The sequence below is a fragment of the Oryctolagus cuniculus genome, chromosome 15, assembly GCF_964237555.1.
Source record: "Oryctolagus cuniculus chromosome 15, mOryCun1.1, whole genome shotgun sequence".
Lineage (NCBI taxonomy): Eukaryota > Metazoa > Chordata > Mammalia > Lagomorpha > Leporidae > Oryctolagus > Oryctolagus cuniculus.
In genome coordinates, this window is record NC_091446.1 from 18005309 (window position 1) to 18029478 (window position 24170).

At 44.8% G+C, this 24170-nt stretch overlaps 1 protein-coding gene and 1 long non-coding RNA gene across 9 annotated transcripts in view; one reads left to right on the plus strand and one right to left on the minus strand.

The window, feature by feature from the left end:
- Positions 1–24170, plus strand: part of GPAM (glycerol-3-phosphate acyltransferase, mitochondrial) — a 62341-nt gene that overhangs the window by 13196 nt on the left and 24975 nt on the right. For 2 of the 8 annotated variants that reach the window (XR_011382262.1, XM_008270505.4), the window contains exons 1-5: positions 14019–14157; positions 15862–15992; positions 17136–17258; positions 20049–20122; positions 22665–22778. Coding sequence is in view for 6 of the 8 variants with exons in the window: in XM_008270505.4 (XP_008268727.2) it covers positions 15891–15992; positions 17136–17258; positions 20049–20122; positions 22665–22778 (413 nt within the window). In the remaining 2 variants the exon portion in view is untranslated. Of the gene's footprint in view, positions 1–9219; positions 9348–13996; positions 14158–14815; positions 15281–15861; positions 15993–17135; positions 17259–20048; positions 20123–22664; positions 22779–24170 lie in introns of those variants that run through there. The other 6 variants (XR_011382261.1, XM_070057225.1, XM_008270506.3 and 3 more) reach the window with 5 other exon arrangements.
- On the minus strand, positions 11963–14004 carry LOC138845303 (uncharacterized). The gene is made up of 3 exons (XR_011382263.1): positions 13890–14004; positions 13246–13295; positions 11963–12456 (listed from the first exon to the last, which is right to left on the minus strand). It is a non-coding gene; the product is annotated as an uncharacterized lncRNA (long non-coding RNA).

The window sequence follows — 24170 nt, forward strand, 5'->3', positions numbered from 1 at the left end:
AAAAATCACATATGTACATAAGGTATGCCACAACTGTAAAGAGCTTAAAGTTAATTAAACTTTATCTCTGGGAGGGTAAAATTGCTTTCATCCCAATATTTGATAAATTGATGAGGCTTTAGCTATAATTCCCTCTTTACCTAGATTGTATTAATTCAACAGTTAATGACCAGGTGACCTAGAAGTTTAGATGACTATCCTCCAAGAATATCATTTATAAATAAAATAGAGAAATATGAACACTATTGAAATCAAGATTTATTTAGCTTCTTCATTATGTCCAGTGGTTACTTGGAATTTGACAATTCAAGAATGCATGCTTAATTTACATATGTCTCCAGTGATTTATAAAGTGATTTAGGAGCACTGGATTGGAACTGAGAACCTTTGAAGGAAAAACTATATTATTGAGAAGGAGGGAAAATGTTTTGCCATCTCATAAGCAGAATTGGACATATAATGGGGTTGAGGCAAGACATAATTCACCTTGAGTGAGTGAAGTGTCGGCTTTCACGATCCTCTGACCAGTAATCTAACAAAATGAGCTGGAAGAGAAAACTGTACCTGGGATTCTGGATTATGGAAAGTTATTTTCTAGCAGCTTCTTTTTATGTTGGAGATCATCTCTGTACTAAACTTCAAATATTTTATTGAGTAATATGATGACTGCCAGCTAGGAAAAAAAAAATAGTCAACTGTGTAATACTGATGCAGGGCTTGCTTTCTATTAGGCAATTTAGATAATTGGAAACTGGGTTGTTAAAATCCTTTACTTTGGAAAACTTTTCTTTTGGGAAATCTGTAGATCAAAATCTAAAGCCAGTTACAAAGTATGTTTAGAATACCTGCGAGAATAAATTTCCCAAAAGAAAATCTTTGAGCTGTTTTATGTCCTTGAAAGTAATAACATTGAGTTTCTTTGGAAGTATTCTAAAAATGAGCCTTAGTTGAACTTCGATTGATCTTCCTCCCAATTAGACTTAATGAGTGAGGTTCTAGCTTACTTTGAACTAATTAGGAAAATAATTATCCAAATAAAAAGTAGTTCTGCTTCTTCTCTCTTTGAAAATTCTTCCCTTTTGGGCAAAGACTGATTCCTAGGGAGGAGAGATGATGATAAATCCATCTCCAGCCACGGCCAGGTCTCCCCTTATAGCCTTTTCAAATCCTTCCTTCACGGGCATTGGGCATATGTGTGGTTCCCTACTAGCCCCACTGTGCCTTTCTTTGTGTCACTCTGTCCTGTGGGGCACACCTGCCTCCCCACCCTCACCCCCTGTCCCCAGCCGCCTGTGTTGCTGATCACTGCTAGAACCCTGAGCCTCTCTTCTCCACATCACCCAGAGAGTGAAGTGGGCTGGGGTGAGATGGGAAATCGGCTTCTTGCCCAAGACCCATGAAGCCCTGGGGTGAGCCCCTACACTGTGGCACACATATTTCTTCTTGAATATCTCCAGTCCAAGGGCTGTCCTTGTCTTGTTGACAGTTGTAGTAGCCTTTCCTGCTCTCCTTTATTAAATATTTAATCTTGCCTTGTATTTAGACACTCAACAAATAGGTACTGAGCAACTGTTTTGTGCAAAGTACTATGGGATCTGTGAGTGCAGGGGAAAGAAATGGGAGAGGTCAAGAATGAAGCAGATACTAAGCACCTTTGATGAAGGATTGAGTTATAATTCTGCTAAGTCTCATAGGAAAGCGGTATATGCCAAGGGACTTGACTTAAATGTTTGCATGAGGAGGTGAGATTTGAGCTGCATATGAAGTGTGCATTGGAGAGAAGCAGGGTCGTGGGGGAGACCCCATCAGTCGGAGGAAGCAGCTCGTACCAGTGAAGGGCTAAGCCTATCTTTGTCGAGGAACTGAAAGTAAACCAGGGTGGCTGCAGTAAGGGAGAGGAGATGAGGCTGATACAATCAGCAAGAGTGGATGTACTAGGCTTTTACGGCACATTGAAGACTAGTTTTTGTTCTAAAACTTTTGAGGAATAATGGAGAAGTTTATAATCAGCTGGAGTGCGGTTGAGCAGGACATCGAGGGTATTTGATATGGTCAGTGTTGCACTTTCAAATGTTCCCTTGGGCTGATATGGGATTGGCGTTCAGAAGGGTAGTGGGGTGCCGGCACCACGACTCACTAGGCTAATCCTCCGCCTTGCGGCGCCAGCACACCGGGTTCTCGTCCCGGTCAGGGCGCCGGATTCTGTCCCGGTTGCCCCTCTTCCAGGTCAGCTCTCTGCTGTGGCCCGGGAGTGCAGTGGAGGATGGCCCAGGTGCTTGGGCCCTGCACCCTATGGGAGACCAGGAGAAGCACCTGGCTCCTGCCATCAGATCAGCGTGGTGATCCGGCCTCAGCGTGCCGGCTGCGGCGGCCCTTGGAGGGTGAACCAACGGTAAAGGAAGACCTTTCTCTCTCTCTCTCTCTCACTGTCCACTCTGCCTGTCAAAAAACAAACAAACAAACAAACAAACAAACAAAAAACAGAAGGGTAGTGGGTGGCAGAAGTAGGATGAGGAGCCCAGGAATAAACTGGGAGCGTTCCCAGGGGAGATGGTGGTGTTTTGGATCAGGATGGTGCAGGTAGGCAGGGAGTTAAGAGAGTGATGGGTTTAAAACTAGTTAGGAGGCATAATTGCTAGGAGTTAGTCCTGCGTCGAACGTGGGAAGGCATTAAGAACGATTCCTACATTCCTGGTATGCTAAGGAAGGAGTATGGAATGAAAACAGAGGAGGTACTGGAGCCAGCAAGGTGTGCCAGTAAAAGCCATCTAGGCAGGTAGAAATACAGCTGAGCTTGGCGTTGTGAAAGCTGAGGACAGACCTTGCTCCTTCACCCGAGGCTTACCTTGCTCAACAGGCCATCGGTACCCAGTCATCTGACATCAGGTTATACAACATTTGGAAAGTTCTGGGTGAGTCCGGGCATGCACATCTAGACCACGCTAGGATTCCTTTTGCACAAGACAAGACACGTCGTTCTCACACATCATTCCTGCTACCATCTCAGCTCCATAAACCTTGATGATATCTTCCAAGAACCAGGAAAGTGGTCTTCAGCAATATTTAGAAACAAAGGCTTTTCCTAAAAAGACAAGCTGTCTTCAGAGCTGCAACTCTCGGCACAGCAAAGATGGCCTTTCATGATGTCCTTTCAGGTGTTTTGTCTTATTTAGAACTTCCTTAACCACTTCCTTCCATTCCTAGGATGTTTGCCTTATCTCAGGTCAAACAGAAGCGTCACTGAGGTTAGTTCGTTGTTCACAAATGTTTAATTCTCTGGTTTCAGACTTGGGGTAGGAGTGCACGTCTTTATCTACTTGCTTCACATGACTTACGTTAGCTATGGAATGTGTACAGAAGCCATGTGGGATTCAGAGTGAGCGAGTAGCTCACTACCGTCTCTTGCCTAGCCTCTGCAATCACTGATGTGTGTGTCACTATGATGCCCGGCCTCCCGTGGCCATTAGAGCAGAGCCCCTTGACCGACCTGCCCTTTATATGGAGCACAGATAAGAAAGAAGCTTTGCTGTCTTAAAACTGGGAGACATTTGCTGCTGAACCATAACCTAGCCCCTCCTGACTGATAGACACTCTTTCCAGGACAAAGTAACCCGAAGGGTTCAGACGAGTCTGAGAGGTTTTGGAGAAGATTCTTTGCCAGGGTTCAATCTCAGAGGAACAGGGTTCCCATTTTTATTTGCAAACTATCATTTCTGCAAGATGTATGTTTTCCAAGCACAAGATCTTGGTGGCCCAGGCCCGAGATGAGGGCTGCCAAACAACTTCAGCCACTTCCACAGAAAATCCTTACACCAATGATAATGATAGCTACAATTTAGGACATCTTACCATGTTCCAGGCTCTGTGCTATCTTATATACACGATTGAATTTTATTTCAAAATAAATCAAAATGTAAATGGACATTAGTAAACCTATTTTTTAAAGATTGATTTATTTGAAAGATGAAGTGATAGAAAAAGAGAGGGAGAGAGGGAGAGAGAAAGAGAGAGAGAGAGAGAGACTGAGGCTGGTTCACACCCCACATGGCCACACCAGCCAGGGCTGGACCAGGCTGAAGCCATGAGCCATGAGTCTAGAACTCCATCCGGGTCTCTCACATGGTTGGCAGGGTCTCCAGGATTGGCCCATCTTCTACTGATTTCCCAGGTACATTAGCAGGGAGCTGGATTGGAAGCAGAGCAGCCAGGAGTTGAACTGGTACCCTAAAATGGCATATGGGCATCACAGGCGCCCCAGTGCTGGCAATAAACCCATTTTCAAAATGAGGAAACTGGGGCTTGGTGAGGTTACAGAGCTTGCCCACCCAGCCAGGGAGGAGCAGACTCAGGCCAGGAAACCAGGCTGGCTGCGTGGCCTTCGCAGAGCTCTCAGACACTGGGGCAGAAGGACTTGGGGTCAGTCCTCTGATGTCCCAACTAGCAGCCCGGCTTAGAAGCAACCCGCTCTGAGCATCAGCTCCCTCAGCTCTGCCGCAGAGTAGCCTTATCCCTAACATGTGATTTTCCCCCCAAGCCCAAGAGGTGGTACCCCAGCCCTGGTTACCAGGCTCCTACCTAGGCTGGCTAATTAATATCTTAGTTCCAGGCTCGGGGTCTAGAATCAGATAGATCAGAATACAAATTGGAGTTCTGCTCCTTGGCAGTTTCACTTGACATTTCCTTGTGCCTCAGCTTCCTTGTCTGAAAAATGGGACAACGATGCTTCCTATCCCATGGGGCCCCTCTTTTGCCTCTGTGCCTTGAGACCCATTCCCCATTCTTCCCAGCTCTGCTGTGTCCCTGAGGGGACTCCTCTGCAAACTCATTTCCCAGGCTCCCTTGCAGCTTGATTCTAACACCAGGTGGTGCTGGCAGGTGCCAGGAGAGCAGAAAGGGAGTCAACACCAAAGTATTGCCCTCTTTCTCAGATGGACTCCCCAGTTGTGACAGCTTTGGGCTTCTCACACTCCCGGGCATCCTCTCTTTGTCCCAGTGGTTCCCCAGGTGGCTCCAGCTCCTGGCTCTGTTAACACCTTGCTTTGCCACCCCAGCCAACCTGTGTGATTGCTCACCACGCTCTTTCATTCTTTCAGCAACCCCCAGGCCTTTCTAAGTCACTCTCAATAGTTAAGTTCCACTAAACTGGGTTCTGTTTTCCTGTTGGTGCCAGAGGTGCCACAGAGAACTGCTTGAGACAATGCCTATAGAGTACTCACAACAGTGCCTGGCACATAGTAAGTGCTCAATAAAGGACAGATTACAAAATGGACGCTACCTTGGGATGAGCATTGTGGTAGAGCAGATTAAGCCACTTGGGACACCCGCATCCTGTATCAGAGTAGGGGTTTGAGTCTTGGCTACTCTGCACTTCCAATCCAGCTTCCTGCTTATGCACCTGGGAGGCAGCAGATGATGGGCCAAGTCCTTGGGACCCTGCCACACATATGAGAGACCCAGATGGAGTCCCTGGCCCAGCCTCAGCTGTTGTGGGTATTTGGAGGGTGAAGCAAAGGATGGAAGATTGGTCTCTGTTTCTGACTCTGTCACTCTACCTATCAAATAAGCAAACCTTGAAAAGATGTACTTTGCCTAGATGCTATGTCCAGCCTGTCCCCCGAGGCAGGCTCCTGCATCCACCACGATTCCAGAGTCACACACTGCCTGCTGCTCGTCTCCAAATTAATCAAGTTCAGAGGTCTGGGCTTTGATTTTGAGTCACCCTTCTTTTAGCTAACAAGGTAAAAGGTATGTGAATTCCCTATGACCTTCATGAGGGACTTTGTGTCACAACTTTATTTCAATGCCCCAAACCTATCCCTGTGGCCTAAAAGGCCCTGCTCTCCCAGGGCCCTCTGATGGTCCACCCTCGCCCATCCAGGCCTTTCCCTGGATTCCACTCCGGCCACACTGGGGCTCTGCTCTGTCCTCCCCAGGCTTCCGAGTGCCTGGCCCCCTCTCGGTGGAGAGGTCTTCTCCAGACTCCCATCATGGTCACGTCCTCTGCACACCCCCATCTCCGTGTAGCTGCTCTTCCCTTCCAGGGCCCCATCACCCCCCTCATCTAACGTCCATCACCTCTGCTATTCTGTGTGACAGATGCTGTTTGGATTTTTATTGCACTTTTCTTATTTTGTCTATTTGTTGATTATCGCTTCCCCTACTATTCCCACTCCCACCTGCCCTAGCCCTTTAGACTATTAATTCCAGATGGTAGGGTCTATGGGTGACATTGGCATCTGTGTATCTTCAACACTCAGCAAGATACCAGCAGTAGACAGGCTCTCTCGGTCAGTGTGTAGGGAATGAACAGATGTCAAACGAATCTGTCTTTACAAAGCTTATTTCAAGGTTCCACAGATGCCAGATGGTGATCATTTCAGGGATTCTGCGCCTTACCCCCCAGCCTAGTGTTTGTGTTGTGAGTGGAGGCCTGGGTTTGGTTTGGACTGGTCTCCTTCATCATTGCTTGTGGTCTGGTTCTGCGAGGTCCATGGAGCTCCATTTTCTTGGTGGTCTGCTCAGCCACAGGGCCCCACACCGAGGATCCTAAGACTGTACATTCACTAGTCACACTCGGCCCTCCTTCACCAAGACCTGTACCTCTAGCATCTTGCATCAGAGCCGCCTCACACTTATCCCCCTCAGCTCTTGTCTCTTCTCCCTGCCTGGACCATCCTGGCCCCAACTCCCTTCTCAGATAACCTGGTCTGCAGGGTAAAAGCAAATGCCCATTAGGTTTTATCTACTTGGTTACCAACTCCAGCCATGCAGCTTCTGGCATTTGGCTTTCCATCACAAAAAGGCTGCTAATTGCCACTGCTCATCTCCCTCAAGGGCTTGGAGAACTTAAACCACAGAACCTGCCTACACCCTAGAGAGAGCTGGGAGATACCTTCCATTCTTTGAGAACAAGCCAACAGTTGTTAAAAAAAATACAAACTAATTTCTTAACTATCCTGCTCGGCTAGTTACTCTCTCTGAGTCCCAGTTGCCCTGTAGAACTGGTGCCCAGCCCAGAGACACAGCGGCTTGAAGCCCAGTATCCGAGTTCCTGCCATGCCCCTTTCCTGGGGGGCTGAGCCTTGTCATGCACTCTATCCACAAGGAGATTCCACGATGGACTTCCAAGAAGCCTGAGTGCAGACTCAGGTATGGTTAATGACTGTCCTGAGGGACTATTGCCCTGAATGTCTTTGTCACATGGACCTCCCAAGTCCCAGTGGGTGTCTGACTTGGACCTGGGCTTCCTGCTTTCTTTAGACACTATGTCTCACTATAACTGACTTTGGTCTTTGGAAAAATTTTTTCATTTTCCGTTCTGTTTGTTTCTGCCCTCCTCCCCAGGCTGAAATCCTAGTATACTTCCTTCATCTCATATTGGAGTGCTTGGGTTCAATTCCCTGCTCTGTTATTTTTTTTTCTTTAGATTTATTTTATTTATTTGAAAGGCAGGGTTACAGAGAGAGAGGGAGACACAAGAGACAGAGAGAGAGAGAGATCTTTCATCCGCTGGTTCACTCTCCAAACAACTGCAACAGCCTGGGGCTAGGCCAAAGCCAGGAGCCTGAAATTCCATCAGGGTCTCCCATGTGGGTGGCAGGGGCCCAAGTACTTGGGTAATCTTCCACTACTTTCCTAGGTGCATTAGGGGGGAGCTGGGTCACAAGGGAAGCAGCTGGGATTCAAACAGGCAGTCATATGGGATGCTGGTATGGTAGGCTGTGCCTTAACTTGCTGTGCCACCACAACACCACCCCTCCCCCCTACTCCCAGTGCCCATTGGGAGGCATGGTGATGGCTCAAGTCCTTGGGTTCCTGCCACCCACATAAGAAATGCAGCTGGAATTCTAGATTCCTAGCCTGGCCTGGCCCTAGCTGTTGTTCACATTTGGAGAGTGAACCAGTGAATGAAAAAGCAAACAAACAAAACAAAACAAACAAATAAATAAAAAATTTGGCAAAAAAATTCTATATGTAAGAGCAAACAGGGGCCGGCACTGTGGTGTCATGGGTTAATGCCCTGGTCTGAAGCGCTGACATCCCATATGGGTGCCAATTCTAGTCCCTGCTGCTCCACTTCCGATCCAGCTCTCTGCTGTGGCCTGGTAAAGCAGTGGAAGAAGGTCCAAGTCCTTGGGACCCTGCACCTGTGTGGGAGACCCGGAGGAAGCTTCTGGTGCCTGGCTTTGGACCGGTGCAGCTCTGGCCGCTGCGGCCAATTGGGGAGTGAACCATTGGATGGATAACTCCCCTTCTCTCTCTCTCTCTCTCTCTCTCTCTCTCTCTCTCTGTCTGTCTCTCTCTCCTCTCTCTATGTAACTCTGACTTTCAAATAAATAATTTAATTTTAAAAAACTAAAAAAAATCATAATATTTTAGCTGGGGAGCAACAGATTGAAACCACCTAACTCTTCTTGGTGCGGCAGTGTGGAGAGAACCCTGCTTTCTCTAGAAACTGGTGGGCTATTCATCATTTGCTGCTCCAAATTCAACTGTGAATTATGAACTCCATAAACCCACACACGTGTGATGGGCAGTACAATTCGCAGTTCAGGTGTGAGGGGCAGTTCTAGATTGTTTCCATCATCACCATACTTAGTATTCCAACCATCCTTTGGTGTCTCTTATTTGAAGTTTAGTGTGCTGATTGATTTCCTGACGAAGCTGTTTTCAGCCCCACGGTCACACCAATGTTGAAAAGTCTCCATTCTCTTCTCGTCTAAGGTCCTTTCTAAAAAGCAGACTCTGAAGTCAACTCCACTGCCATCTCTCAGCATGATACCCTGGCAGAGGCTATTTCCAAACTCTCTCATTTATTTACTTTGTCATATGCTTGAGTCATTCTAGCAGTGAGATCTGCACTCAAAATTAAATATGCATCAGGAATCCATTTGCCTGAGAGTCACAGAAGACAGGATTACAGTGGTTTCAACAGGAAAAGAGTTGACAAAATCCAGAGGTCTGTGATTGGCAGTGCTGGCTTGGGACACTTTACACTGAAAATGGGAGGGGTGGGGCTGTATCCATTCTCTTGGATTGGGAAAGCCATGCTCCAGAAATCTTCAGTTTCCCTCTCTCTCAGGTCACACTGCCCAGAACTGGGTCATGCGACTGACCTGGCTGCAGGGGCAGTGCCATGTTAAGGAACATGATTATCATAATTGACTTAGATACCTTGATTCATTCTTGTCTCGGAGCTAAGCAAGAGATCACTCTGAACAGAGTAAGAGAGAGCAAATAGATACTAAGACAGGTAGGTCTCAGTGCCTGCTGCGAATCAACCAAGAGAATCCTAGAAGCTACACACCAATGAACTTGATGCTGATTCACAATTAAGCAGAAGTAGAGTAAGTATACTCGACTGTAAGCTCTAAGGGAAGAAGTATTGTGCTATGGTGTCCAAAGCTGGAACTACAACAGAGTATTTGGCATGAAGTAGATGTTCTACAAATATTAACTGAATAGATAAACACAAGGAGCCTGGAGAAAAGGAGATAAAAGAACAGCATGGGTGCACAAGGAATAAGGCATAACAAACTATTCCCTTTAAAAGTTTTGGATAGAGTAACTGTTATATTTTTATATCGGGCATATCATAGGCATTTTGGTCGTTGGATTTTGGAGGGTCAGTTAGCAATGTTCTCACAATATTCATGCAGAGAATTACTAGTTTACTTAGGTGTGTCTACAGCAGTTTGTCAGGTAAGTTTCGGTTAATGAATGTGGATCACCCTGGAAGGAAGCCTACTGAACAGGGACTACCAGGAAGGCGGTGTGAGTTATTGGCAGGAGTGTGGGGATTGTGTGGCTTAGATGCAAGTCCCTGCCCCTCTACCTTGCGTCTGTCCTTCCTGGGGACTCTGTGCCGTTGTGATACACTTCATCTCTACAAGTATTGTTCTTAATTTTGCCATAAGCTGCTTTCTAAAGGCTTTTCTTTTTTAAAAAAAGAAAATAATTATTTACCACTGTACTCATATTTATGGTTTTTTAAGCCCTTAATGTCTTTGTGTAGCTTCAGATTTCTATTTGGTAGCATTTTCTTTTTGCCTGAAGAATAACTATCTATTGTAGTGCAAGTCTACTGGTGATGAATTCTTTCAGCACTTACGTGTCAGAATATCTTTATCTTATCTTATGCTGAAATACAGGGGGACTTTAAAAAATTCATGAAAAATTGAATTAAAAATTTATTTTGGTGCAAAAGGTTTTTTTTTTTTTACAATTATACATATGAGGATTAAGAGAACGAATTCTGAAAGTATTTTCATTCACTACTTTAAGCTGCTTCCTCTCTGATGAGAAGTTGACTGTCATTTCTATTTCTGTCCCTCTGTACAGTCATGTCTGTTTTATCCCAATTGTTTTTAAGGTTCTACCTTCATTACTGATTTCGGGCAGTTTTATTGTGATATTCTTTGGCATAGTTTTTGTCACACTTCTGCTGAGTTTGTTGGAGCTCTTGGATTTGGGAGTTGATAGTTGTCATCAGATTTGGAAGTTTCCATCCAGCATTTGTACAATTAGTTTTCTGCCCTCCTTGAGCCTCTCCTGCCACTGTTTCTCCTTGTCATGTCAGGGACTGCAATGACCTGTTTACTGAGCTCCCCGGTCCTCTGCTCATTTGGATTTGCAGGATTTCTTTTTCCACTCAGTGTTTCATGTTAGGTAATTTCTATCACAACGTGTTAAGGTTCTTGACTATTTTTTGTTAATGTTGAATCTGCTGTTCCTATAGAGGAGTGTGTGTGTGTGTGAGTGTGTGTGTGTGTGCAGGTACTCAAGTGAAAACTCAATGATCATATAATCCATTGTTTGGTCTGATATTTTTTCTGAAGATTTTCCACATCCCTATTTAACGTGCTCAATTTCTTCTCTAGACATATTGAATATAGTTATGATTACTTTCTTAATGTCATTTTCTACTATGACCTTTGTCATTTCTAGGATTTTGTCAATAGATTTTCTTAAAAAGATTTACTTAGTTGAAAGGCAGTTGGAGAGAGAGAGAGAGAGAGATCAATTGATCGTCCATCCATTGGTTCATTTCCCAGATGGCTGCAAGGGCTGGGGCTAGGCCAGGGAGAAGCCAGGAATTTTGTAAGGGTCCCGCGTGTGTGTGTCAAGGGCCCAGGTACCTGAGACATCTCCTGCTGCTTTCCCAGGCACTTTACTGGGGAGGTGGATCAAAAGTGGAGCAGCCAGGTCTTGAACTGACACTCACAGGGGATGCTGTCATTGCCAGTGGCAGCCTAACCTTGTGTGCCACAATGTTGGCCCCTTTCAATTGATTTTTGTTTTCCCCTCTCTATGAGTCATTTTCTCCTGCTTCTTTTCTCATGCCTGGTAATTTTGATTAGATCTTAGACATTGTGCATTTACCTCATTAAGTGCTGGACATTTTTGATGTAAGTATTTCTATGCTTTGTTTGGGCTATTTTGTTCTTGGAAACACTTTTATTCTTGTGGGGTTGGCTCATAAGATCTGTTAGCAAATGCAGTAGCATTTTCTCTAAGACTAATTTTGCCCCACCACTGAGGCAAGACTGTTCTCGTCATGAAGTAGGAAGTTTCCTGTCTGGGTGCCTGGATCAGGCACTACTCCTTGGTCATCTATGTCATTGAGTGCCTTCCACTCTGCCTTGTTGAAATAGGAATAATTTCCTGGCCTGTGCGAGCTCAAGCCCTTGTTCGAACTTCTCTTTACATGTGTTTTTTTTTCTCTGGCTTTGCTTAGCTTTCTCACATGAATGTGCTAACGATTCCAGTTTAAGATGGGACCCAGAAGGGCCAGGTTAAGCCACTGCTTGCGACGCCAACGCCGGCATCCCCTATTAGCATGCTGGTTCTAGTCTCCGTTGCTCTGCTTGTCCCTGCCACCCACAAGGGAGTCCTGGATGGACTTCCTGGCTTTTTCTGCTATGCCACAGTGCCGGCCCCCATGTCCAATACGTGAAAGCCATTTTTATATTTGCCTGTTTATTTGCATTTTGCTTTTAGTTGTTTTTGGGCAGGAGAGTGAATTCAGTTCTGTCTCTCCCATCTTGGCGGGCTAGATTGGATTACTATAAATTAGTAATTCTCATGCTGAGGGTGTCATCTGTTTCCAAAACAATGGAGGAACCTGAAACATCTGCCATTGTAATCCACCTCCTCCAAAAGTGCAGTAACCCTTACACAATGACTGTTACAGAAGACCTGCCTACCAATGAACTCAGCGTAAGACACTCTGATTGCCCACTCGGGCTCACATCATAAGCTTCCTGTGACACTGTCCCTAACTCCATTTCTTCCAGTGACTTCAGCAGTGACTTTAGATCCTGAGGTTTCTCTGTTTTCTCCTCTCTGTCTTTATCTTTGGCAGGGGCCTCTAAACGTTTTCAGGGTGTTTGGGATCAGAGCTCACTTGGTTCTAGTCAGCATATAGTCCCGGAGTCCATCCGTCTGTGTGTGTGCCTGTTGGGAAAGTATGTGTGAGGTTGAATCAACACAGGACCTTTGAACTCAAAGGAGAGCATTTTCTTAAACATTTATGAATACTCACTCCTATTATTTTTGGTTGTTTCAAAAGAAAAGTATGTTTACATTTTGGGATGGGTTTAGAAAGAGACATTGCAAATTCAGGAGAAAGGATTCTTGCTTTTCTTGTTTCTTCCCTTCAGCAAATATTATTGTTTACTATAACAAGGCATTGTGGTGTTTAGCAGATGAAGCAAGCCCCTGATGGGATGAGTTTGCAATCATGTGGAAGACGGACACGAGCTGATTAAACACTCTGAGTGTGGCACCTTGATAGATCGGTCACGATTTCACAGGAGAGTGTGATTATCCAGGGCTGGAGCCATTTTGGGAAAGGTTGTAGAACTAGTTTAGGAAGGAGCTATAGAATTATAGAATTTCACAGAGGATGGCGTGAACAGAATTAGGGATGTGAGTGCCCGTGAGCTGTCCAGACCAAGGGGGAGAGAGAGAGAGAGAGACAGACAGACACTCCTGAACAAGACTGGGTGGGGATCTCCTGTGCCAGACTTGGGAGTTCAGATTTTGAGGAGCTGTGTGGACATGCATGAATGTCTCAGGGGATTAGGGTTACTGTGTGTAGAAGGGACAAGGACTGGAACCAGGGACTTAAGGGCAGGGATCATGTCTTAATGATCCTTTTCCTTCTAATTCACTAATGCTTTTGATGACCATCTTTGGCAGGGGCCTCTAAACGTTTTCAGGGTGTTTGGGATCAGAGCTCACTTGGTTCTAGTCAGCATATAGTCCCCGAGTCCATCCGTCCGTGTGCGTGCCTGTTGGGAAAGTATGTGTGAGGTTGAATCAACACAGGACCTTTGAACTCAAAGGAGAGCATTTTCTTAGACATTTATGAATACCCACTCCTATTATTTTTGGTTGTTTCAAAAGAAAAGTATGTTTACATTTTGGGATGGGTTTAGAAGAGACATTGCAAATTCATGCTATTGACAAGCATCGTGAAAGAACCTCCTCGCACCGTATTATTTGGTGTGAAGGGCTAATCTGGACTCAGCCTCCTTCAGGCTTTTTACAGAATTTTATTTTTTCTCATAAATCGTAGTTGCACTTTATAGGGTGCATTTTCCTCCTTAAACAAAAAACGCACTCAGCCAGTCTTTGAAAAATCACACAGCAGGACCATCCGCAAGCCCCGCCTCTCCCGTCCTGAGTGCCTTCTACGCGGTCTTACAAAGCCCGTAAAACAGCACACGTCTACACATCTACCGACAGCCCACGCACGCGCACCACGGCCCGGCCGGACCCACATCCCCACGGTGCGGACTTACACACACACACACACACACAGACGCCCACTCGCACGGCCCAGGCAGCGCAGCCCTCCGTGTGGACAGCACGCACAAACCAACCTCAGCACCCTCCTCCACGCGCGTGCACGCCCACCGCTGTCGGGCCCACGCACGACACGCAGGCCACCCGGCCGGCGTCCCGCGCAGGGCCCCGCCCCCGCCTCATCACTCCAGCGCGCCCATGGCGTCATCAGGGCGCGACACTGCAGCAGGCGCTGGCTGAGACGTGAAGCGCTGGCAGCGGCTGCAGCCGAAGCCGGAGCTGCCGGGCGGAGACGCGAGGGCTGTTGCAGGCTGCGGGAGGCGGCACAGGCGAGCGCCGCGGCAGGTGCGTCGTCGCCCCTCGTCCCCGGACCTGGCGCGACTCCTGCAAGTTGCCGGGCTGTCCGTGTCCCCCTGGCCCCCTCCCCCGAGCCCGGGGGTTCCCCCTGAGAAATGGGCCGGGCTCGTGCTGGCGTGGGAGCCAGCCTTGTTCTCTCGCCGGGGAGACCAGGCGGCGGGATGGGTTCCCCTGCGGAGGAGGGGGTGTCCTGTGGACGCAGTGCCCCCAGCGCCCGAAGGGGCGAGGGCGCTGCCGGCCGGTTCGTGCCGCGGGGGCTCTCAGAGCAGCTGGTGCTGGGGATAATCCGGTGACAGCGGCCGCCGTGGGTTGCACTGGGCGCTCACTGCGTGTTCCGCGCTGCGCTGGACGCCTTGTACCCCTCGGTCAGTCCCCGCGCCCATCCGGGAGGTGAGATCGGTCGTGTGCCCATTTTCCAGACGGGGAAGCCGAGGCACAGTTATCACGGTGGAGGATTTAGACTTCAGAGCGGCCCCTGCCTCTGCCCCTGTCGGAGCTCGCGGTCCGCTCCTCTCGGCCCACGTGGAGCCTGCGGGATGGGGTTCCCCCCACCCCTTGACCTTGGGTAAACCCTGCGCGGAGGGAGGAGGAGCACAGCGCGGACTTCCTATTGGCGCGAGTCTCCCTTTGGTCTCCTCTTTCCCAGGCGGCAGCGGCTCCCCGTGTTGAATGGCCGTCCTCCACCCGGAGCGGAGAGCCGGGTGCTGAATCTTTGCTTTAGAATTCGGAGGAACGCCCTTCCTGCCAGGTGCATCGCCTGCCCTCAGTTACTGTCCCATTGCTACGGGTGCTGCGTGGTGGAGGACCCGTGTCAGCGGGCAGAGGCTGGCGCCTGCGGGGGTTGTGCAGACATCAGGATAGCCCCACAGGAGCGCCCTGCCCCCGGCCGCTCCGATTTGAAAGCAATCCTTGAAAGCCAAGTGAGAAAGGGCCAAAAGCTAAAATAATTTGAGGATGGCGATTCTGTTAAGAAGCGTTTGTATTTTAGGGTAATTTCCGTGTATTCTGGGAGTGCACTCTAACCTCAGAGTAGGAAAGGCTCCTGGAGAAAGGTGCAAGTGGATAAAACTCATGCTGCGTAATAATGTGTTTTTCTTTTCCGTCTTTGTAGGTAAGAGTGCAAACATTGTTTCTTTTAAGGTATCATGAGAAAATCAAGCTTAAATCAGTTTCAGTGGGAAACTTTAGAAGTACTCTATTCGCTTTTCGGTATTTTGCCTTGCATAAATATGTACGAGGGAAAATTCCCAGTATCTTAAAAAAATAGTCATTTGTGGGCATACAAATGTTTAATTAAATAGACACATGTCTTCATCCTCCTTCAAACTATTCAGTTATTAACAAAAATGAAATAAGCCTTTTTTGCCTATCTGAAACAAACTCTCACGTTTGCAAATAACTTTTCATAGGAATTTTTTTTTTTCAGGAGATCTAAGGATACAAGTATATCCTTATATATTCAGGGAGATTTCTGATACAAATGCTCATTTTTATTTTTTGAATAAGGGCAGTTTGAGTTTATCTAAACACATAAAGCCTGTTTTTACATTATGACTTAATATGGTAAAGTATACAGTTAGTTCAATTGCTATCCTATTATAGAGCAAAATAATAGAGAAGTCAGGATTTTGAGTTCTGATATTTACTGTCTGGGTTCTTCATCGGCCTGATACATGTATATATTTTTTATAGCACATGATTTGGGAGTTACACTTTGTGACATGGATGAATCTGCACTGACCCTTGGCACAATAGATGTTTCTTATCTTCCGAATTCCTCGGACTACAGCCTTGGTCGATGCAAGCACGCCAGTGAGGAGTGGGTAAGTGTCAGATAAGAATTAAAAGAATTCAGTCGAGACTGTCCGTTTCAGTGTTCTGGCGGGGGTGGAGAGGTTGGCAGCAGTGGGCATAATGTAGGTTGACAGCTGTGGAAAAAGTCTCCAAGTGTTGCGTGTGTTCATGAAGTCTCACAATATTTAAAATTTTTTGGTATTAGCATTAATTGGGAAAAAAGCAATCTGGTGGAAAATGTAAGTGCAGTGATTATGTCAAAAAGCAGAACTCTTGCATGGGAAACAAGAAACCCTCGTCGTTGTTTTGGGCGGAATTTCCTTTTTTCCTTTCTCTCATCATGTACTTCCCATAGTTGTATTTAATAAGCACAGATTTTATAATGGACGTGAGCTTCAAACAGAAAACTCTAGTGTGGATCCATTACAAAGGACATGGCTTTGCTTGTCTTGTTTTCCTTATTTCAGCAGAACATGACATGTTTTAAATCTTATCTCAAACACTCTCTGCTTTATGTAAATATTTTTTCTTTGCTTATTTTGAGATTGTTATTTCTGTGAGATTTGAACAGCTACTTCGATCAAAGTCAAAAGAAAAATTGTTAGAGCAGAAGAGCTGGGTTTGACCCTAATTGAACACTACAACTATAATATAATTTAAAGTCCAGCTTTTAAAATTTCTTGAAAAGATACAGGAATGTTACATGAGTTTACTTTGTTTTCATACAAAGTTAAATATTTTTAGCTGTAGCCTGACAACTTCTTACCACCTAAGGTCTTTGTAGTTCTGTCGTGGGAGTGGCTTGAAAGGAGGAAAGGTTAACAGTCAGCCTTGGGGTCCAGGATTTGGAAATTCTTCCTCCGTAGAAGCCCATTTGACTTCCACAACTCACTAGGCTTTGAACCCCGCCTTGCGTGTGCTGCAGTTGTTATTAGTGATTGCTGTTCTCAGGCATTGACTTCTTGTTTATGTCCCAAGCTTGTGTCTGAGTGTTGATCGTGGAGGTGGCTGGCCAGTAAAAACCCACCCTGTGAAACAGACGTGGTTGTACCACCGAAGACAAACACGTCCGCAGAATTCTCTGCTACAGAAATGTCTTCCTTGTAGAGATCAAATGGACAAGTATCATTTTCTTGCCACTTAGGCAGTTTTTCTTGCTTAATATTTATTAGGGTGAATATGGTTTCAGACCTACCGTCTTCAGATCTGCAACCTTAAAATGGAAAGAAAGCCTGATGAGCCGCAAGAGGCCGTTTGTCGGAAGATGTTGCTATTCCTGCACCCCCCAGAGCTGGGTAAGCATGGTGCTGCGTGGGGATCTTTAGTGCCCAGGGTGAAATATGTGACCCAGGGTTCTCACTTTGTGTGAGTTCATATTTTCTGAGACCCACATTTATAAATTTAGCCAGTATCCCCCGTAAAAGTGTTGATTTGATTTTTCTTTCTGTTGTTTTATTCAACAACAAATATTAGTCTCATAATCAATACTTGATAATATTCTGATTCTTTTGTAGTTTTAGTGTGATTTTCTTTTTTTTAGAATAGATCTTATTTTCAGTTTCTCTTCTAGAGAGTTACTGGGAACCTTCATGTAACTTCTAGATGTTGAATTTTATTGTTTTATGTCTGTAAACCCTCATATTTAAAAAATATTTATTTTTGTCTACTTAAAAGGCAGAGCCTGAGAGGGAGGGAGAGAGAGCAGAAGAGAGGAAGGAAGGATAGAGAGAGAGAGAGAGAGAGAGATCATTCATCTGCTGCTTCACTTCCCAAATGCCCAGAACAGTCAGGGCTGGACCAGCCTAAGGCAAAGAGCCTGGAAGCCATCTGGGTCTCCCGTGTGGGTGACAGGGACCCAGGCACTTGCGTCACCTTCTGCTGCCTTCCAAGATGCGTTATCAGCAATGCGCAGTTGGAAACAGAGGCCCTGGGACTGCAGCCGGCACTCCACTGTGGGATGCAGGCCTTCCAAGCAGCAGCTTGATCGGCTGCACCACAATGCCCACCCCAGATGCTGGACATCGGCACTTAACGTTCGAATCCTAGACCGATGGGAGGAAGACAGTGGGACGGAAGAAGAGTTAAAGCTGTGACTTCACTCTTAGCTTGTGTCACATTTCTGTTCCCGGATTGTCTGTTGCTGCGATATTGAAGAAAAGTCACTAAAACGTTAGGGGAAAAGTTGATGAAAGAACGTGGGTAGGTTTGTTTGTATTTTGATATAAAACGAAGCTATGCAGTGTCTTCCACTGTCCAGTGCAGTGGTTTAGAAGACTCGACTGGGTGAGAGGTGCTGCTTAGGGCAGCTGGCGTGGGCCACATTAGCACAGAAACGTAGGATTTCTTGTGGCTGTGTCCTGAAATAGCTGATGCATTTTTTTTTATATGGATTTATTTATTTGAGAGGTAGAGTTACAGAGAGAGGGAGAGACAGAGAGAGGTCTTCCATCTGCTGGTTCACTCCCCAAATGGCTGCAACAGCCGGAACTGAGCTGATCTGAAGCCAAGAGCCAGGAGATTCTTCCGGGTCTCCCACATGGGTGCAGGGGCCCAAGGACTTGGGCCCTCTTCTGCTGCTGTCCTAGGCCATAACAGAGAGCTGGATTGGAAGAGGAGCAGTTGGGACATGAACTCGTGCCCAGATAGGATGCTGGCACCACAGGCAGCAGCTCTACCTGCTGTGCCACAGTGCCAACCCAGCTGATTCACTTTTTAAAATATTTTTCTTGATGTTAAGCTCTGTGAGGGGTGAGCCAGTTGTTAGGATGTAGGAGATCTGCCATTTATAGAGGTTCCTTATAACCTGTGTGAATAGGTAACTGTGCTGTGTGAATTTTCTATTTCGGTTGTCTTGGCAGGAAGTAGAATTCTGAGTCTAAAATAAAGTGATTTACTAACCCGAGATAGATTTTTGTGGAGCCCGAGCTATTTCCACGAACTGTTCAGGTCTGCTTAAAGGTGCTTTGTCATAAATATTGCTTCTTTGAAACCACAGGTGCCTTACTGCAAGAATTTGGTGGAATTGAAAGATATGGAAAGTTCTGGGCTGGGAGTAGGCCAGCTCAGAACAGGCCAAAAGAAATAAAGATGTAAACAGAAGGCTGTGTGGCTTTTCCTTTTTGATCTGGTCTTTTACCTCAAAACAATACTTTAGCTACAATATCAAGCCAAAACAGTATCTTAAATGTAATGTTACAGTGTATTCTTAAGTTGGAAGAGAATATAAGAAATTATTGGTAGTGGTGATGGTTTGGAGTGGGGATAGATGATATCACATAATGATATTTTGCCTACATGCAGAACCTGATGGAACTGAACTTAGTCTTAAATTTCTCCCATGGCATGTTCTTTAAAAAAAAAATTGTTTGAAAATATGTTGGTAGTGATTTTTTTATTTGGCTGAAATATTATTTTTCTTTTCTGAAAAAAGATTTCACTTCTATATGTTTTACATCTTTTTTGAGGGTAGGCAATGCTTTTTGGTCCTTTATTTGTGGAACATTTCTCTTTCAGCCCAGACTGGTAAAGCTGTAGACTTGGTCTTTTCAGCACGGCTCTCTGGATTATCTTTCGAGGCTACCTACAAAGAGGGTGGCTTGAGGCTGCACATTTTCTCATTAAGTGGGCAGTCATTATACAGGGAGAGAAAGACCATGCTCTTTGGAGCAGATTCTGAGACTGACTCCTAAACCCTCACCAGTCTCCATTTTCTCACAATTCTTATGTGTGAGGATTATTGAGAGATTTAGTGATCTAACAATAGCTGCATGGTGCTTACTTAGCACAGTATTGCTGTATTCTGGGAACTCTCTCAGTGTTTCATGCTACCTGTAGTTTTAATTTGGTGATAGCCTTGTGGGGCATGAAGAGCGAGACAGGGTTTCCTTTGGTTTTAAGGATTAATTTGGAGTTTGTGACCTGAAAGTTCTTTTCAGTAAGGCATAGCTGATCTTCATCACACAGAGTTTTGGGGCTATGCCTTTACATCGTGCTTGAATTTTCAGAGTCATCAAGAATTCTTAATCTGAGCTCTTGGCCACCATCCAGTTGTGTATTTATGTTTCCGTTTATTTTGTTTTGTATAGGAAAAGTTTTTCAACCCCAGTATCCCGTCTTTGGGTTTGCGGAATGTTATTTATATCAATGAAACTCACACAAGGTAAAAAGAAACTTCTTACACTTCTAATAAATGTCAAAAAAAAATTCATGATAGCCAATTAATACACTTAAAGGTGGATCTCTTTATGTTTTTTGAGAGTTAATAGAGCATGGGCGTCTGACATGAGAGTTTTAATCTAAAGATTAGAAGCAGTACAGATACGACAGAAACTTCTTACTGTCACCAGTGCTAGACTTAAGTCTGTGATAGTGCAGATGTTACGGATGGTACTTTATCCATATAATGGTTTTGCATATAAAGGGTGCCAAAATGTAAGAAATATTTGATGACTAGTATAGGTTTGGATGTCTTGTAGTCTGTTATGGCTATTTTATTATTCAAAAATGTCCAAGTGCCTAAAATCTGCCCCATCTATAGGGTTTTAGTAGATATTTTCTGCTATTAAGGAAACTTTCTTTGACTTATTATTTGTCTAATACTTTTCTTAGAATTCTTACAAGTTCCAGGCATATGGGGATGGGCTAGTAAGCATTGCAGTACGAGTAAGGGGCCTTTGTTTGATAGGCATCCAGGCCAATGGCTAAGGAAGGAGGGTTGGCAGGTTGTGTTAGTGTCATTGATGCAAGAGAAGCAGTGGCCAGACAGGCTCCCAGTTCCAGAAGTAGATGCCTGCGGTAGGTAACTGGGGTGCAATTGTATGAAAAATTGACCCAAGAAGTTGCATACTTAAATTTGAAGGCTTTCTGATGTTAGTATTCATAATGGATAATGAGGTCACACACAAGCATAATTCTGCATGTACTAAAGTTTTCATTTTTTTTTTTTAATAGAACTGCAGTCAAAGTCAAGGGATGTATTGTTTCCTACTGCCAGGCTATTCTTTTCCCTCTCTCTCTAAATTTAAAACAGGGAGGGGCTGTGTGGTCCATTGAGGTTTTTTTTTTTTTTTTTTTTTTTTTTTTTTTTAATTGTTGTTGTCCTTTTTACTCATGGTTGACATGATTAAAATCCTAAGAAAAGAGAAAGCCTTTTATTCTTTACATAACTAGACATTTTATGAGTAAAGCCAAAAGTTGCTCTTGTTGCCCTAGGAAGCAATTAGGAAAGATAACATTTACTATATTGACATGTACAATGCTTCTAGTCAGCCGCCAAGGGGTTTCATAGGGAGCGTAGACTTTGTATATTACAGTAGTAGCTCTGAAAACATTCACTGAAGAGTTTAGGGGGAACCTGTGACATAATGGGACACATTTTCAAGCGATTGAGGCAAAGGGGGCAGGAAGGAGAGATGGAGGAGCAAGTGGTTCGTGCACAGTGCTTTCTCGAGTTACGTTCCTCAGGGTGGTGCCTTCTGGATCCTTTCAGAGTGAGTGAACTTATGCTTAAACTCTTCCCCTGTCTCTGTCATTAAAAGGAAATAGTAGCAAAGCATTGTATAATCATTAGAAATGATGTCAAGTGGTTACCTAAGGAAGGTTTGGCATTCTGGTTACAACATCAGTCTCCCCATCCCCCCATGTAAACACCACACGTCACTGTCACTGCTGGGACCACGCCCTATCTCTTAGGTAAGGTGACTGTGGGTTTGCATTAAAATAAAATATAAAATAAAACATTTTAAAGAAACAGCCTAAGCAAAGGGGCTTCATGAATCCAGAATCCAGATATTCAGTTCATTGGCCTGTTCTACTTGACTCTCTCAACTGAGCATCCTTATGGATTCAACTGGAAAGCCAGTGATTGCCTTGAAAGAAGTACTGTGATAATAAAGGAGTAGCTAAGAGCTGGCTTAATATTAGCTAAGAATATTTTCAAATTTATCTTTTTATGGCCCATAGCTATGATTGTAAGCTGCATAGCTTATCTGTATACAGTTAGTGCTCCTTGTTCCTTGGTTCCACATCTATGGATTTGACCAACAGTAGATCAAATATTTTTGGGAAAAAAAATTGCACCTGAACTGAAAATGTATAATTTTGATTTTTATTATTTCCTAAAAAGCATATTACAACAACGATTAAGTCAGTTTACCTTGTAAGAGGTCTTACATGTAATCCAGAGACAATTAAAGTGTGTAGGAGGCTGTGCAGTAGATTACATGCTGCTACTATACCAGTTTACATAAGGGGCGTGAGCACCCCCACATTTTGTTGCCTGTGGGAGTTCTGGAATCAGTCCCTTCAGATGCTAAGGGATGACTCCGTGTGCATGCATGCTCACACACACATATATGATACATGTATGTTATGTATATCCTACATATAATACAACATTTAACATAGTTGCCTTCTTAATGGCATTAACAAAGTAAGACATTTTTGTTCTTTTGTTACTGTAGAAGGGTTATTATTTAGCAAAGTTTCCAAGTTTCCGTTGTAGCTGAGAACAGGAGAAAAACTGACTAAAGTGGGCTGCCCAGCATCCTGTACTCCTAAGGAGAATTGGCTGCTGTAGGAGATCCTCTGGGTCTTGGGAGCAGATGCCATCAGGCTTGTTTTCACAGGAGGAAGCCACTGCATAGATGAAGCCACTGGTTTCAGACCTTTCTCTTCCCTGCTAACTCACCTTCATGTTGCAGGCACCGAGGATGGCTGGCAAGACGGCTTTCCTATGTTCTTTTTGTTCAAGAGCGAGATGTCCATAATGGCATGTTTGCCACCAACGTGAGCGAGAATGTGCTGAACAGTACTAGGTAAGGCGGGAGCACGGTTGCCAAGGTGGGGAGAGGCAGGAGGGAGTGGCAGGAGTGGGGGTGGGCCAGTAATCCCCTCTGTTAATCCGCGGTGTCTCGGGAACACTATTTCAAGAAGGGTTTGTATTCCCAAACATTAAATGTTAAGCTCTGAAGGAAACTGCAGAAGGGCAGAACAGATGGTTTTGGTGAACAGTGCCATGTGGGAGTCACACACTTGTTTTATGGATTAGCAATTGGATGGGTTTCTAATCCCACATGAAAGGAAGGTTTAGAGATGCACATATTTCCAGTTTTCTGTGATACCAATGTTGGAGACACTGCACTTCCTATTTTATAGCCACAAGGGATGTGGCTTTGCTGTCTGTCAGATAGTTACTGAGTGCCCCCGTACATACTCTGGTGCTAGAAAGTTGTCAGAACAATCTTGGTAAGATTCTGACCTTGCTCTCAGAGGCGCTTGCTTGCTGGGGACAGCAACTGACTTTAGCCCAGATGGGATGCTGCAATAGATACTCCTGAGCAGGAGTTGTTCTGTTCTGTCTCATTGCTGGGGCCCGCTTCAGAGATTTGCTTCATTGGGGAGAGGGAGATGAGGACGAATTGAAAGGCTGCTTTGAATACACAAGGGTTTTTTGTAGGTGGGTAGTTGTTAAGGCTTGAACAGTGCTGGGAGAGGGTGCATAGTAGGTACTCAAGAAATGTTTATTGAAAGAACAAGTGAATAGTTGATAATGGAAATGTAACAATTAAAGCGTCAATTCCTTGTGAAAAGATTCCTGGCCGGAATGTGGGAAACATCTCTCAGGGAGTACACTTGGGTGTACCCCTGTCCTATGGAATGAGTCTTTTCATATTAGTGAATTAGAGGACCATGTGGAGTTTTGCCAGACTTCATTAGTCTAAAATTAGTAGCACTAGTGGGAGAAAACTTGAAGCTCTATTGGATTATTATGTATTCTATTTTCTAGTCAAATCTGCAAGTGTGTTTCATTCCATCCAGTTTTGAGTGCTAACTGCAGTGTTAGAAGTGGTTAAACCCTACTTAGGTTTCTCTCCTAAGTTAATGAAAGTTAAAAAGTTAACAAAAGCATAATAAAATTTGCATTTTTCCTCACTGCTTATTGCTTTGTGCTATTTTTATCTTGAACCATTTTTTTTAATTACTGGATTGATTTGGGAAAAAAATGAAAGCGTGATAAATATTTATGTCCCCCTTTGATCCTTCCCAGAGAGATTTGCATATAGTTTTAATGGGGTCATGATATACATCAATAGTAATTTAGGTCTTTAGAAAGAGAAATCATAAATTACTTTGGCAGTGGATGTTTGAATGCTTCTGAATTATATGACTAAAGGAATAATCTTTTTTTCCTTTGTGGAATTCCTCTT